Source organism: Mya arenaria, chromosome 3 (assembly GCF_026914265.1).
Source record: "Mya arenaria isolate MELC-2E11 chromosome 3, ASM2691426v1".
Taxonomy (NCBI): Eukaryota; Metazoa; Mollusca; class Bivalvia; order Myida; family Myidae; genus Mya; species Mya arenaria.
The window spans coordinates 79,162,889-79,178,552 of record NC_069124.1 but is presented as its reverse complement, the minus strand read 5'-3'; the positions used below and the strand labels follow the sequence as shown (position 1 = coordinate 79,178,552).

The following is a 15,664-nucleotide window of genomic DNA, read 5'->3' as shown; positions in this document are numbered from 1 at the left end:
TTACCGTTTTGAAAGCTTTTTTCTTCGTTGTCTTGGAATGAGCTAATGTTTGCGTAAATACTTGCAAACCAGTGGTACATGTAAAAGACTGTTGACAAACAATCAGATCGCAGATTTTCATATTTACGTTCGAAAAGTAATATTATATACCAATATATTATAAACGCTTTAAGAAGAATGCATAAAATATCATTTTTTTGAGCATAAATATGAAAACCTACGATCTGATTTTTTGTCAGCAGTCTTATATCACTGGTTTTCCATGCTTTTTCGCAAAAATTGGCTCATTCCAAGACAAATAATAAAAACAAGTTGTCAAAACTTTCAATCGGTTAGAGTGCAGCAGCCGCATGGTGGCGATAAATTGAGAAACTAATAAGGGATACACTGACTGGCAACTGTTATTTATAACATCGGACATACGTTTTACAGAACAGAGAAATGCATTGGGGGAAACGTTCTTAAAATGACATACATATATTAACAATATAACAATATTCAATGACTAATGATTTCCTGTAACGAACCTGCAAATACCAAAATTGGTAAAAAGGCTCATTGACATTGTCAGTTCGCATTTCTTTCGGGAAGTGTTGAGTGCCACATGCCAACGTCAAACTCTTTTATTGGGCAGTAAAATGGCGTTTGGACTCTATTCCTTGATAGAAGCAGTGATTTTATGTTTAAATGCTGTATGTGTTCTTCATGAAGAACGATTTCTTTCAAAAAGTAAGTGCCTTAACGTCTGCAGGACTTAAAACAATGATCCAAGTTTGGTAACATGTAATTCGGATATCTATATTCGGATCAATCTATCTTCCATTCCAAACCCCTACTGGGGATCTAGACATTTGCGCGTCAAGCTGCAAGAATGCAAGTAAAGGTTGTGAAAAAAACACAGAACTTATAAAAGCAAAGTTAAAAATAGGAGGTACAGATTAGGTTAAAAAGTAAAAAGAAGTTTGATAGCTCCCTATGGCGAGACATGTTCAATCTGACAGACAGCCTGATTGAACTGCTCCACTTAGTAGGTAGGGCAGGCTAAAATGTTAGGTAGGAGGTTGTTCCAATGGAAGACAGCTCTTGGGAAGGAGAATTTGTCTGTGGTTGCAAATATTAATCTGTAAGAGGAGCTGTGATAATGTGAAGATGGTCTTGTCAGTGGGATAAGGTAGCCAGATATGGGGATGGCTATTATGTTATGTGTTATTTTATACATAAGAGAGAGCCTTTTAACAATTATTCTATGATCAAGCCTATGCCACTGTAAATACTGCATCATGTCTGTGACACTTGATGTTTGTCCATAGTTATGTTTGGCCCATCTGGCAGCCCTATGTTGGACAGAGTCAAGTTGGTATATTTAGGCAGAAATTTTCAGTGTTTAAGAGTATACCTTAATGTTTCTCCTCAGGAATATGACGCTAAATGAGCGACTAATGATTGGATGCCCTGCATCATTTATTCAAAAACAATATTATGTTAGTTTGGTGTTCAATAAAAATTTGTTTGACTTTTCAAGTCAGTAACTGTGTTGCTTGTATTTAAGTTGGATGGGGCACAGACCAGCGAGGTTTTGGGGAGCAACCAGGCATGAAAACTCAGCTGATGAATCTTGTTAGATCAATCCGAACAGTCATGAGAAGTATAAAATTTACTGGGGTTTTTACCGACAATTTATTTACTATCAAACTTGGTGATTGTACATGCACATACCAAAAAAATCCATTCACTTAATGATATCATTTTTTAGAGAATGCCAATGTCATTGAAGTAATTCTCAAATGCTTAGAAAATAGCATGCCATATTGTAGATAAACATCATACAGTTTCTAAGATGGATGTCGATAACGTCTTTAGTATGGCCTGTTTCTTAACAGTCATATGTCTTCAGTTTCATTTAGATACTTATAATATATCAGTGCTTTTTAGCTCGACTATTCGAAGAATAGGTGGGCTATACTACTCGCCCCAGCGTCGGCGTCCGGTCAAAGTTTTAGGGCAAGTTGGGATTTTCACTTATAAGTCCAATACCCTACATTCAATTGACTTAATACTTCACACAGTTGTTTAGGGCCATCACATGATGAGGTTAGATAACTCCATATTATTCTTTACACAGATTATGGCCCCTGATTGACTATGGAACTTGGGTTAAAGTTTTAGGGCAAATTGGAATATTTATTAATAACTTCTATATCCTTTGTTCAATTGACTTAATACTTCACACAGTTGTTCAGGACCATCCCACAATGAGGTTACATAACTCCATATTATCCTAAATACAAGTTATGGCCCCTGATTGACTTAGGTTAAAGTTTTAGGGCAAGTTAAAGTTTTAGGGCAAGTTGGGATTTTCACTTAAAACTCCAATACCATTCATTCAATTGACTTAATGCTTCACACAGATGTTCAGAGCCATCACATTATGAGGTTAGATAACTCCATATTATCTTTTATACAAATTATGGCCCCTGATTGACTATGGAACTTAGGTTAAAGTTTTAGGGCAGGTTGGGATATTGTTTAATAACTTCTATACCCTTCATTTAATTGACTTAATACTTCACACAATTGTTCAGGACCATCACCCAATGAGGTTACATAACTCCATATCCTTAATACAAGTTATGGCCCCTGATTGACTTAGGTTAAATTTTTAGGCAAGTAAAAGTTAAGGGCAAGTTGGGATTTTAATAAAAAAACCTTCATATACCGTTCATTAAATGCACTTAATAAAAGTCAAAATTATTTACGACCATCTTACAACAAGAAACCTAACTCCGTTTTAAGCCTAAATACAAATTCTGGCCCTTGACATATTTGTATATTCTTAACCACATTTTCATAATGGGAAATCAAGTTTTTTGAATGACTTGTGTCATTGTTTGGGCGGGCTAGTGGGAGGGCAGCATCAAAGTCACCTTATGTATCGAATAATTTTAGTTAGGTTTGACATAAAGAGACCAAACTTGGTATTTTTATACGTTATTGTATTCTAAGTCAAAGCGGCGTAGTCGAGCGCGCTGTCTTACGACGGCTCTTGTTATTTAAATGGTAAACAAATATTGTTTTTATCTTTTTTCAGTTCCATTGATTGGCATAAACGTTGTTGTGATACTCTTCATGTTGGTGATGGGATGATGGAAATCACGCTTAGATGCTACATTCTGGAAATGTGATTGCAATATTTTGTGAAAGCCCGAAATTATACGCATATTAATATAATACATGACCATCATGCAGAAATAAGTGCTATCTGACACTCAAACATTATGAAGGGTTCCAGACTCTTCGCTCAACATTAAGCATTTCAAGTGGTCAATCCCACAAAGTCAGTTGCTTGTAATTTGTCTCTCAGTGTAACTGTTAATAAATAAGTACAACTAAATGAATTTTAAATAGGGTTATTTACACAGGATATGGCATGTACATAAAGGATCAAAGTAACAGATCTTTACATTTACTACACATGTGTGTTACAATTTTACTTCATAGTCATAGATGCTGATTAGTACAAGTGTCCTGCATATATTTATTCCGTTACATTACATATATTTCATTTTGAATCTTTGATATTTGTAAAATTGTTCATATCATGTTTGTATGTCGGTTTGTGTATACAGTTTTGCATGGTTTAAGCTTTTCAATACAAATGATATTGTAATATGGAAATACTTTGAAAAACCACTAATCTTGTATTATGATTCATGGCTCTTCTGACCTCAGCACTGGTGTCAGTTTTACATTTATTGCTTGTTAACATTCAAACAGACACATTTCCTAACTTTAATATCTTAATGAAACTTGATCAGAATATATATCTGATTATATACGAGGGCCATTCAAAAAATATGAAGACTGTGGTAATAAATTACGTTTAAGATGTCATCTCATTTTATTTTGTGATTATTTAAGTTAAGGAATTCTTCTAAAAAACTCAAAAGAGTATGATAAATGTATTAAACGTTACATTTAATTAATGTTTTAATGGTAAGAGAATATTATGGAGCTAATGGTATAAAATATGTGTTGTATATAAATGTATTTGTGATTAAACATATATACATGCGTATAATGCCATCAAACTTTGTGAACTAATGAATAATTGCTAAACTATACAAAATGTTAAACTAATACAAACAGAACTCTGAGAATCCAGCTTTTATAACTGAAGTGAGTGATAGAAATTGATGATGTATTAGTGCAGCATTTTTTTACTATTTTGTGTTAAATTCTCATATACGAAAATATTTGCTTTTAAGGTGTTCCAAGATTTCATAGATATTCAGCAATACCAATTCAATGTCAAAGTTGAAGGTTATAATAGAAAATATCTAATTTCTTTTACATCACCAAAACAACAACCCCTCGAGTACAAATTGAACAACATTAAATAGCAACGTTATCCAAGTGTGCTATGCTTAATATGCAAACTGACTACTTTTTAATACATGAACTGCATGATGGATGTAACTTTGCAATGATGATATTGTTAAGACATCTACTACGCTAGTCAAAATCATAATTTTAAAAAATGGAGAAAATCTGAATTTCCAAGATGAATAACTTTTTGCATAAATGTAAAGGATGTTCATGAGCCTTGTTCAGGTTGTCGAAAACCTTGGAATGTAACAATTATAAAAAGTAGGGTAAGTTTAATTTTTGATGAAGTACAAGGTCACAGTAATCACAAAGTTGAATCTGTATTACATGAACATAGATAAGAAAAATGAAGTTATCACCACAAATATTTTGGCAGTAATGCTACAGACAAAAAATCAGAATGAAAATGAGCAAAGGGCAATAACTTAAGAAATACTGAAGACAGAGTTATGGTGCATGTGCTTTCCAATTCTCCTCATTATGATTATCTGAGTAGCATGAAGTTAACAACAAATAAAGTATAACAAGCTAGCTCTTCACCTAAGCTACCTACACAACAACTTTCATCACTATCCATCAATTATTACTTAAAACTGATTGGGCTGAAACCTTTTTTTTCTATTTTACATAACAGTGACCTTGACCCCAGCTCCCTGAAAAGCAAACCCAAGCTAGCTCTTCACATAAGCTACCGACCCACCAAGTTTCATTACTATCCATGAATGCTAGCTAAAGTTTTTTGGTAGAAACCAATGTTTGACACCCGCCCGTCCATCTTCCCAATGACATCCACATTCTAATAACCTTTCGATGAACCTGATTAAAAAAAGAACCCTATATCAAAACATTGCAGCCATAACTCTGCAGCATGAGTTATGTCTCCAGTGCTCTGCACTTCTCAATATGTTCAACCTGTATATGAAGTTTTGAGTCAATACTTCAAAGTTTTGTAGTTATGCTCCCAACAATATAAACAAAGGACAATAACAAAAAAAACAACCCAAGAGTCCAGAGTTATGGTTCCTGTGTACTGCATATTTGTTTATAAAATTTGAATTCAAAACCTAAAATACTTTTGTTGGAGTTATGCTTCGGTCATAAATGCTTGGGATGCTAACACATTCCCACGCACACTTGCAGAGTGAGGTTGTAAGCTTAAGGTGGAAAAAAAAAATAACTTTACAAATCAACTTTGCAGATGTATGTTGCATTTTATTTACATGCATTTTATAGTTACAATCTGTATACATACAAAAGTTTACATAAAATGGAACTATTTTCTGGCAGAATCATTTCATGTGCAAGCTTACAATTTTACGTCATTAAAATCTTGCACTAGAGACCAATTACTGCACTTCATTATGTTTCACAGATATAAACCAGTAATGAAATATTCATCAATGTGCAATAAAACATGTATCAAAACACATTAAATACACCTTTTTGTCACAGAAGCAATAATTATGGGTAGATCCTCCCTAGCTATTCACGAAACAATTTGATGTCTCAAATGAGTTTCTCTCCGATTGCCATTTTTTATATAAAAAATATCTACATGATTGTAACTCTGCTACACATTTTGGACACAGGATGTCTTTTTAATATGATTATTATTTCAGGGCATGTAGAGAGCTGAATTTCTGCTTTACCATCAGAAATATGACACAAACAGATTTTCATATTCAAATGCTTCTTTACACAATACTATAAAGTCAGAGCAAAAGGTTTGTCTTCCGTGGACTTAAACATGATTTTACAATTTACATTTTATGATGTAGTATAATTTTGTGGAATAGTTCGCTTTCTAAAACTAAATGCATTTAAAATGCACTGTAAATACCATTTTGAATATGATAAACTATAAAGAATTGTCAAGTATACTTGTCAATACATGATATTAAACAACATTCAAGTTTAACATTTACATTTGTTTTGCTTAAATAAGGATAATTAAACTACTAATCATTTAAAATCAATTTTAAAGCATGAAATAAGATATGAATTAGTTTCAGAATTCACTTAAAAAAATCACAGAAATAACATTTTAGCCACACTATACTGAAGCAATTTAGAGACTAGTAATCATGTCCATCTATAGAAAAAAGAGAACATTTTAAGGTGTAAATGCCATAAGCGGGATTTCATCTTCTATACCAGACCCCTGAGGAAACAATGGCCAGTTAGAGCCACTGTCTCCCAACGAATGAGGAGCGTCTCCCTGCCCAGCCTCCTGCCCAACTGGTGCCCCACGCTTCGGCATTTCTGGAGTCTTGCTAGAGAAAAAATCATCAATATTATCTTCATTTTCAACATCAACAATCTCTAAACTGGTCATGGTTCCACTGAGGTCTACAGAGTCTGGCACTAAGTCATCAATGTTGCTGTCCAGATCATCTGGAAGCTCGATGTCCTCCAGGTTTTCAGTAAGATCCCAAGAAATGTCCGCCACCTTCAGCTTGCTTTTTCTTTGGTCCGTGGACCTGGCCTTCTGGCTGATTTTTTCCGGAGTGCAGGCCTCCGTTGACACCTGCCCTCGGACATCAACTGAAACAGATTTGTACATGGTAAGTCCTAAAGTCTAAAATATAAATGAGCTTAGGGTCTTGGTCCCAGTGATCAGCACTTTTGCATAATTATCTCCTTAGCATAAAACAAACATAAAAAATAAGTTATACCAACATGTCTGCTCTTGTGCACAAGATATTATACTCTTTCATATGGACATATCCAATTTAGAAAACCTTTGTACTCAAACATGGCACATCCGAACCACAATAATGTTACATGACTGTAGTCGAATAAACATCTGAAACTTTTGGTCTTGTTAACAAAGTTGAGCATCTGAATATTTTTACCTAAAAAGAACACCAAATATTGTTTGGATAACCATTATGTAATTTAAGTTATGGGTTTATTTAATACATTTTATCACTCATGTTGCTTATGTCTATGAAGTCACTCACTTGTAATAGTGTTCCTTAAAGGGACTGTGTCACTGATCGGCACCAAATTACAATTATCTAATCTAATTATCTAACATTTTTCGACAATTTTCTTTCTTTTTTTCGCTATTTTATCATCTGTGAGACAGCCCCTTTAATAAATGTAATGAAAGTTAATTTGTTCAGCACAGTTTCAAATATTTTTTTGACACTCATCTCTCACTACCTGACATGTGCGAAATGATTTTTAAATGTAGAAGGATCACTAATTAACAAAACTAATTACTAATATAATAGTAACACAATGGGACCTGCAGAAAACAAGAACGACAGCATGTCTTTAGACTTATTGATCAACCCTCGCACATGAACGTACATGTACACATTCTGCTACAGAAAACCTGTTCCTAGAACTTTCAATCTCAACCATTAAAGGAATGTGGCCTACCTGTGCGAGGTGATTGTCTGGGTGGTGTAACAGCAATGGCCTGCTGGAACATGCGCCTGATCTCATCACTCAGTGGACTCCTCTCCATCACCAGTGACCTAGACAGGGCTTCACGCGAAGCCTTTTGGTCTGGAATAATAGGACATATCTTGAGGAATATCATAAATTGTACACGCCTTTTAATTAAATATGACATGGTCTGCAAAAATGGGTCCCAAAGGGGAAAAGTGAATTTTGTGAAATATTGTGCCTCATATACACGAGTGCCAAACAGTGGCTCCAGCTCTTTTAGGAGCTGTGTTTTAAAAGGAGCCAATGACACTTCCGAGCTAGAGCAAAAGAATGGATATCATCGTAAAACGTAAGTATGACTCGTTGTTTTATCTAATATCACAATTATGAGGGCTTATTCGAGAAATCGGGGAATGCAGTGCCATATAAATATGTTTAATCTTCACACGTATTTGGGTTATTTTGTAAACATATTGTTTATGGAGTTATAAAACCGATTCTCCAATCAAACACATCAATGTTTACAAACGAAAGTAGAACATTTTCACCAATTTTGAGCTGAATTTCACTCAAGAAGCTTACATTTAAGATAAAGCCAGTATTATCGAGTGCTTTTATTTTGTCAGGAATAAAAATGACCGCCTGATTACCGGAATAAGCAGTTTATACTCCTTTTCTGGGTTGAGCTGGAGCCAAAGCCAGGGAGCTGGAGCCAAAGCGTGGAGGCTGAGCCAATACGCTGTATGATAATGCCTGTTTTGATGAGAAATATCGGCAAATTTCGAACGCTAAAATTTTTATTAATAACGATTATTGCATAAAATGTGTGTTTTCGGTCCACTATCGTGGTGTGTTAAAACGCAATTACCCGGGCGTTATTGGTAAAAAACGTGCATTATTCAGTAAACTTACGTGCCGTTAATTCCCGGCTTTTTTGTTTAACATAAGCGCTATCAGGGCCCGCATCATAACAATGGATACTGAGCGACCTGGTTTCTTACCGAAAGTGGGTCAACGATGCAAATATTGCACTAAAACATATTTCAGCATATATAGCTGTATACAAACATTAAAAAAATGAAATAAACCACATATAACTTACATATTTCCTTCTGAAATATCTTTTCCTGGCAAGCTGATGTGTGTTTACTAGATAGTACTTTCTGCAGTTGTTTTGACTATTTGTTTGCTCTAAAAGCACTAAATTAAGTCTAAAACGATTAACTCCTCCCAACTTTAGTCATTTCTGATGATTTTTTCAGAACAAACGACTTATATGGACATGATTCTATTACTTCGTATGCAATGAACAAAGAGTTTTCAAATATATTTTTCTCTGTTAGAGGCTGAAGATGCTGAACATTTTGTCCAGAACATTTTAACAATTTTTCCCGGTTTAAATTAGTTGCCAAAACATATAAATGTTAAAGTAGGAATATATCGGTAATTATTCGATTACCCGATAGGTATTGTGTGTAAATAATCCAGGTAATACAGTAAATTACTAAAAAATAAGACACTTTCCAATCGACTGAACACTGAAAAAAAATGGCGTTGAAACAAAAATGAAACTGTCGAGTTTTTTTGCAGCCCAATTCGAGCTTAATGTAAAACTTTTTCAGCAACATCACTCGTGACGTCACACAAGTACATGTTATTGAGGTTATTTTGAACTACCTGTTTCTGTATTTTCGTGACATTAAACAGCTTTTCAACAAAAAAGTTACTCATGGTGTGTAATTTTATGCAATAATGGTTAAGACACCTTTTTGCAGTTGTTACCATCTGCAAAGGCCCTTCAAATGGTTTACAACCCTCGCGCTACTCGTCGGGCTGTAAACCATTTTGCGGGCCTTTGCAGATGGTAACGACCTCAAAAAGGTGTAATTACCCTATATTAATTAATAAACAAATGTTAATATGTTATCGTAATAATAAAGCAAACCCGTGTTGTGTTATGACAAAAAAATTAAAAACGGTTTATATGTGAGAGTGCAGCTTTAATATCGTGTGCTTACTTATGCTGTATAAACACCTTGCAGGTCCAGGAAACAATGAATTATTGTAAGAATTCACACTAGTTTTCTCTTAATCTAAGCCAAGCTCGCGTTTAATGTCGGTAAAAAGGGTATCTCATTTTTTTTTATATATATATATCGAATATAAATCAAATGTACAGAAAAATAAGAAAATTAACACTTAAACGTATTCAATCCGATTGATGCACTAGCGGTCATTTGATGTAATTTAGCACATAGTTTTTCGTCTATCCAATCTTTGTTAAATGACACACTTTTCTTTCATCCACTACTATTCATTTATTTTGGAATCTGATTGGAGTTAGAAGACTGTTCAAGAAACAGTAACCATATAATTATAAAGATGTTGTGAAAGGATTGTTTAGCTCCATCGACATTTCTGAGATTGCAACGCCCATTATCAGATGAATTGCATTAAATAATCATAAATAATTATATATTTAAAAAAAAAACACTATCTTAATACTAGTTATAAATAATAAACTACAACTATTCCAAATATGACCAGTTGAATACATTATTATACAGCGTATTGGCTCAGCCTCCATGCTTTGGCTCCAGCTCCCTGGCTTTGGCTCCAGCTCAACCCAGAAAAGGAGTATAAACATGCTTATTCCGGTAATAAGGCGGTCATTTTTATTCCCGACAAAATAAAAGCACTCGATAATACTGGCTTTATCTTAAATGTAAGCTTCTTGAGTGAAATTCAGCTGAAAATTGGTGAAAATGTTCTACTTTCGTTTCTAAACATTGATGTGTTTGATGGGAGAATTGGTTTTATAACTCCATAAACAATATGTTTACAAAATAACCCAAATACGTGTGAAGATTAAACATATTTATATGGCACTGCATTCCCCGATTTCTCGAATAAGCCCTCATAATTGTGATATTAGATAAAACAATGAGTCATACTTACGTTTTACAAATCATCGGCGTAGCTCCAATAGGCACGGTAGGCCCGGGCCTACACATCGTTTCCAAAAATGAAAAATACAAAATGTCCAAATCTGCTATAAAAACTGAAAGGTAGGGGGTGACACTTTATGCCTACTTTAAATTCAAGTTAACACTCAAGGTTAACTAAGGGTGTTTTTTTCAAACATTTTTAGTGCCTATTTTCAGTCGAACCATTTAACAAATCGATTCGATAATATTTTTACAGCAACCGCCAATCGCATGATTCCAATGAGCGTCTGTTTAACTCGGTTTTGTTTACAAATATAAGTTGCGAAGCGGGAGTATATTTTGAATGTCATTCAACATGTTTCCCCCTTACCCCGACCCTGGAGATTCCAATGGATCGTGGAATGATGACTTCAAACTCAGACTCTTATCACAGAAATGGGAGTTTGTCAGTGATTTCAAATTTCCATCGAGGGTGACGGATGTTTAATCGGAAAAATATTGGAAATTACGAACAAAAATAAATTATTATTATCTTAGTTTATCATAGAAAAAATGGTAACACGGACTTACATCATAACCTTGATATATTATATTTTGCATTTGCCTGCTGTATGGATATATTATGTTCGTAGTTACGTCTTAGCTTAATAAACGTACACCCATTTATGTAAACAATAACGGTACACTATTTTACAGTTTATTAATAATCAATCCCTCCTTTCCTTTTATCACAATGGCCTATTTACCTTTTCATCCATCAAGAAAAATGTAAAAATATATACTGCTCAGTACTATGTTTTACTGTTACTTTGCCCTTCCGTTCGTTCACCCATCTATGCATCCGCCTGTACACCCGTATGTACAAAAGCTATATTTTGTGGTTTGGACTATGATCAGGGATAGGGTTTTAGGGTTTCATTTAATTGTTCAGTCTGTGGGATAAAACCATAAAACTGGATATTGGGGTTAAAAAATATTGTGGGATTAAAAAGATAAAAATACAAGAACCCAGAATATATGTCTCGTCTCGTAAGAACGCCTGTACTAACACAATCCGTCCATTCAACCTTCCATCGACCCATACGTTTATCCATCCAATTGTCCTTCCACCCATCTCTCTGTTCCTGTCGTGATTTCATTTTTCCCTCCATCCCCTCTTCCATCCACCTGTACGCCAACCAATCTACCCAACAGTCCGTCTTTACTCCGTCCATTGATAACCTGATAGTATTTGCGAATTATTTCGTGTTAACAATTTAATTTTCACGTTAATTATCTAGCTATCTACTTGATATTAGCGATACTTTTATGGTAGTATAGATATCATAAGGACTTAAAACAGGCTTGAAAGAAATGACGAAATTCTGGCAAATCATCTTGCAAATGCTCAATAAAAGGCAAAGTACACTTCGCCGGATATTCAAAACGAACTATTGGGTATCTGCGCCGATCAAGTTGTCAGTGCAATCGTATCTGACTATAAACTGTCCGGTTTCCTCTCTATTATGGTTGATGAGTCAACTGACTGTTTAACAGCTGTCTGTGTGCATGCGTTTTATTTCAAAAGTAGAAGAGAAGCATGTCGTTCGTGAACAGTTTTTAGGGTTTGTCACTTGCACTTGTCAATAAAGGGAGTATATTTGGCACAATGCATTCTCGAATATCTGCAAGGCACTGGCTTTGATGTTTTGAACATTCGGGGCCAGTGTTATGATGGCGCAGAAACATGGCGGGCAAGTGCTATGGTGTTCAAGCGCTCATCTGGATTACTACTCGCTAACTATACCCATTGTAAGTCGCATTGGCTTAACATGTCATTGGTCCACAGCTCTAAACTTCCATGCGTCAGGACCATGATGTCTACAGTACAGGATATACCCTTTACGTTTGACTACTCTGCAAAACGCGTCACAGCATTTGTAGATGAACTGACAGAAGACGTTGTTACAAAGCAAGCGATGGTGAGCCAACAAAAGTTGAAGACCTTGTGTGAAACAAGGTCGATGAGCAGCGCAGATGCGCTTCGTGCATTCAAGAATGCCTACCTCGTTGTCTACCATGCCCTTTATCAGAAAGCTGTGACCTTAGCTGACGAGTTCCAGGTACATATTACCTGTATTTGCATCTTGATTTCATGTGGTTGCCGATAAATATATGTAATGATCCATTGGTGCATATAGCAAAGCGTCTTAACGCAATAATTAACAATTCAACGGAACACAAATGATAAAAGCGTATTTGTAACAGTTCGAAACGCATCGTGTATTTGCCAGACTGCAGACTGATAGTTTTAAAAACAATATGCTAGCTGATTTGATATTTTGATATTAATTAAATGAGATCCGATATACGCGGTAATTTTCTATTAGGTATTTGCATTCTTTTACCAAACAGGAACAGGGCGAACTATGATGTACAGGACCCCAGTCAGACCCCAATCGGTATTGGAAGGTTTCCGTCTTTTACGTTTTTGACCACCTGCTTCAAGAAATGAATACTGGTATCCTGAAGAATGAAGAGCGCTTCCAGGCTCAATGGTTAATTCCGACCAAATTCGATGGCCTCCAATCGTCTAATGTGGACAGTCTCTACGAGGCCTATGTACCAGATCTACCCAAGACTCGGCAAGAAGTCAGCGAGGAAGTAAGGAAGTGGATTCTGCGATGGCAGGTGAATGTTGCAAAGCCTTCGACACTGCTGGCGACACTCAACAAGACATCGGAGGCAGCTTATCCCTGCATATACATTATACTGCAGATATTGCTGACCATGCCTGCCACATCCGCCTCATGTGAGTGCTCCTTCAGTTCCATGAGGCGTAACAAGACATACCTTCGTTCTACAATGACCGGCGAGAGGCTGTTGAAATACTCAGAAATATAATCATTAACACTTTTGCTTCAGTCAAATGCAGGAACTTGGAAATAATTTTAAGACCCTCAATATTTCATCGTAAACAAAACCAACAGGACACGCTTGTTTAACCATTACATTCATATTTTCCATTTTAAAGCTTGTTTGACAAATTAGTATCAAATATTTGTATTTCAGTTCTGTTACTGTAAATCATACGTAAGGAAAAAATAAATTTTAGTCAAGTGCATCATGAAGCTATTTTTGATGACTAAAACAGCTCAAGATATACGCCAAATCGCACCATATCGAATCTATAGTTTAAAAAAATCTCCTCCCCCCCCCCCCCCTACCAAGTGGGCCTATACTTCATAATAGGCGCAGCTACGCCCCTGATGATATCCGTTCTTTTGCTCTAGCTCGGAAGTGTCATTGGCTCCTTTTTATACACAGCTCCTAAAAGAGCTGGAGCCACTGTTTCGCACCCGTGATATAGTTATAAGCAGGCAGTTGTAATAACCATACATTTTTACACTTAAAAAAAAAATCCTTGTTTCTGATCATTGACTGTTTTCACAGGGCACATTCAGCTAACAATGTCAATTTTATAAGTATATAATTTTAATGTTCATGATTCTCTTACATAGCGCCAGTAAATGTAAGTTGCTCAATTTCAACGATGTAAAATCTTTCACTGCTGTGCCTCGAAATGTGTTTTTTGACAAATAATTACATTAACAAATTATTGCAAACATAAAGATCTTAAAAGATTTTTTTATTTTTTTTTGGAAAATGATTTAGATGAAAGTTTAATTATTCATAAAATAACTTACTCAACTTAAATGGACTGGGCATAAAATCCTTTTTTATAACTAAATTAGCCTTTAATAACTCAATCAAGTATATTTCTATTACTGCAATGGTTTTTTCTGCAAGGGTTTTCAAACACTTATCATAGGTCTAAATAACTCTGCGGTCAACCTACTGGATCTGTTGACAGGTGTGTACTGGAAGCTCCTGTCAATGATGATTGCCTCCCTTGGTGAGCTCTCCAACCCTGCAAACATCTCATCTTCTATCATCTGGCCGTCCCAATCTTCGTCTGCCGGAAACTGACTCTGGCCTGTACAAACAAACATCATAATACAAACATTCAGTTGCATACATTAGACTGTCCTATCATATTCTTCAAACATGTTGATGATTACAAAACTTATAAGATTTTACACTCTCTAAAGGGACAGATGTAAAGTTAAAATTTAGAATATCAAACATATATATATATATCTCTACCTGCTGTAGGCCTAGGTGAGTGGTGCAGACTCCGGTCAATAATAATAACTTGCTCTGTTGAGCGTTCAGAAGTGTCTGAAAGCTCCCCAACATCCTCTAGTTCTGGACCAGCTATTTCCTCTATCTCATCCTCACGTCCATCATCTGGTATTTCTACAGCCGGCATTCTGTCATCAATCCCTCTCAGCTCTCTATCACTTCTGTTTACAGCATCAGTTTCAGTAGTTTCACTCTTGTTGGACACCTCATCATCTTCGTAATCATTGTCTTCAGTAGCTTGCCTAATGCCTTCTAGGATCATTTCATTCACTTTCATATCATTTTCTTCTATGACCAGATTATCAACACCACTTCTCTCTTTCTCCTCTGAAAAAGCTACTGCTTTTTTATCACAGACATTGGCTTTGACATTACTATCCTTGCTTTTTAAGAACTGTCCAGCACGAGCAAGTATATTTTCTACTCGCATTCTGTCCAGATCTTCTTCAGTTCTTTCTAGCCTTTCTTGACAATTAGAGCCTCCATCTGGAGCACTGCTTTCTATGGGATCCTGGTTGCCATCCTCAATAATTTCTTTCCAGATGTCAGGACTTTCATCACCCATTTCAGCATCTTGCATTTGAGGCCCGGTAATGTTGACAATCTGCTCATCCTCTGTGTCAGGTCTGGATCCAAACCGCTCCTCTGTGTTAGCAGGTGTTACACACTCTGGAATGTCTTCATTAAGGTCTGGGGTCCTTTGTATAATCTGCTTGCTTTCAAACGCTTCAAGGCCTACAAGT

General features: G+C 35.6%; 1 protein-coding gene and 1 pseudogene across 1 annotated transcript; one reads left to right on the top strand and one right to left on the bottom strand.

Moving 5' to 3' along the window:
* Window positions 1-584: 584 nt before the first annotated feature.
* LOC128227329 (immediate early response 3-interacting protein 1-like) lies at window positions 585-3,891 on the top strand. Its single transcript, XM_052937739.1, has 3 exons — window positions 585-729; window positions 1,550-1,645; window positions 3,089-3,891. The coding sequence occupies exons 1-3, from the start codon at window positions 639-641 to the stop codon at window positions 3,142-3,144; spliced, it is 243 nt and encodes an 80-aa protein (XP_052793699.1). The 5' UTR covers window positions 585-638; the 3' UTR covers window positions 3,145-3,891.
* Window positions 3,892-5,582: 1,691 nt separating this feature from the next.
* LOC128227330 (uncharacterized) overlaps window positions 5,583-15,664 on the bottom strand; it is a 27,950-nt pseudogene continuing 17,868 nt past the window's right edge.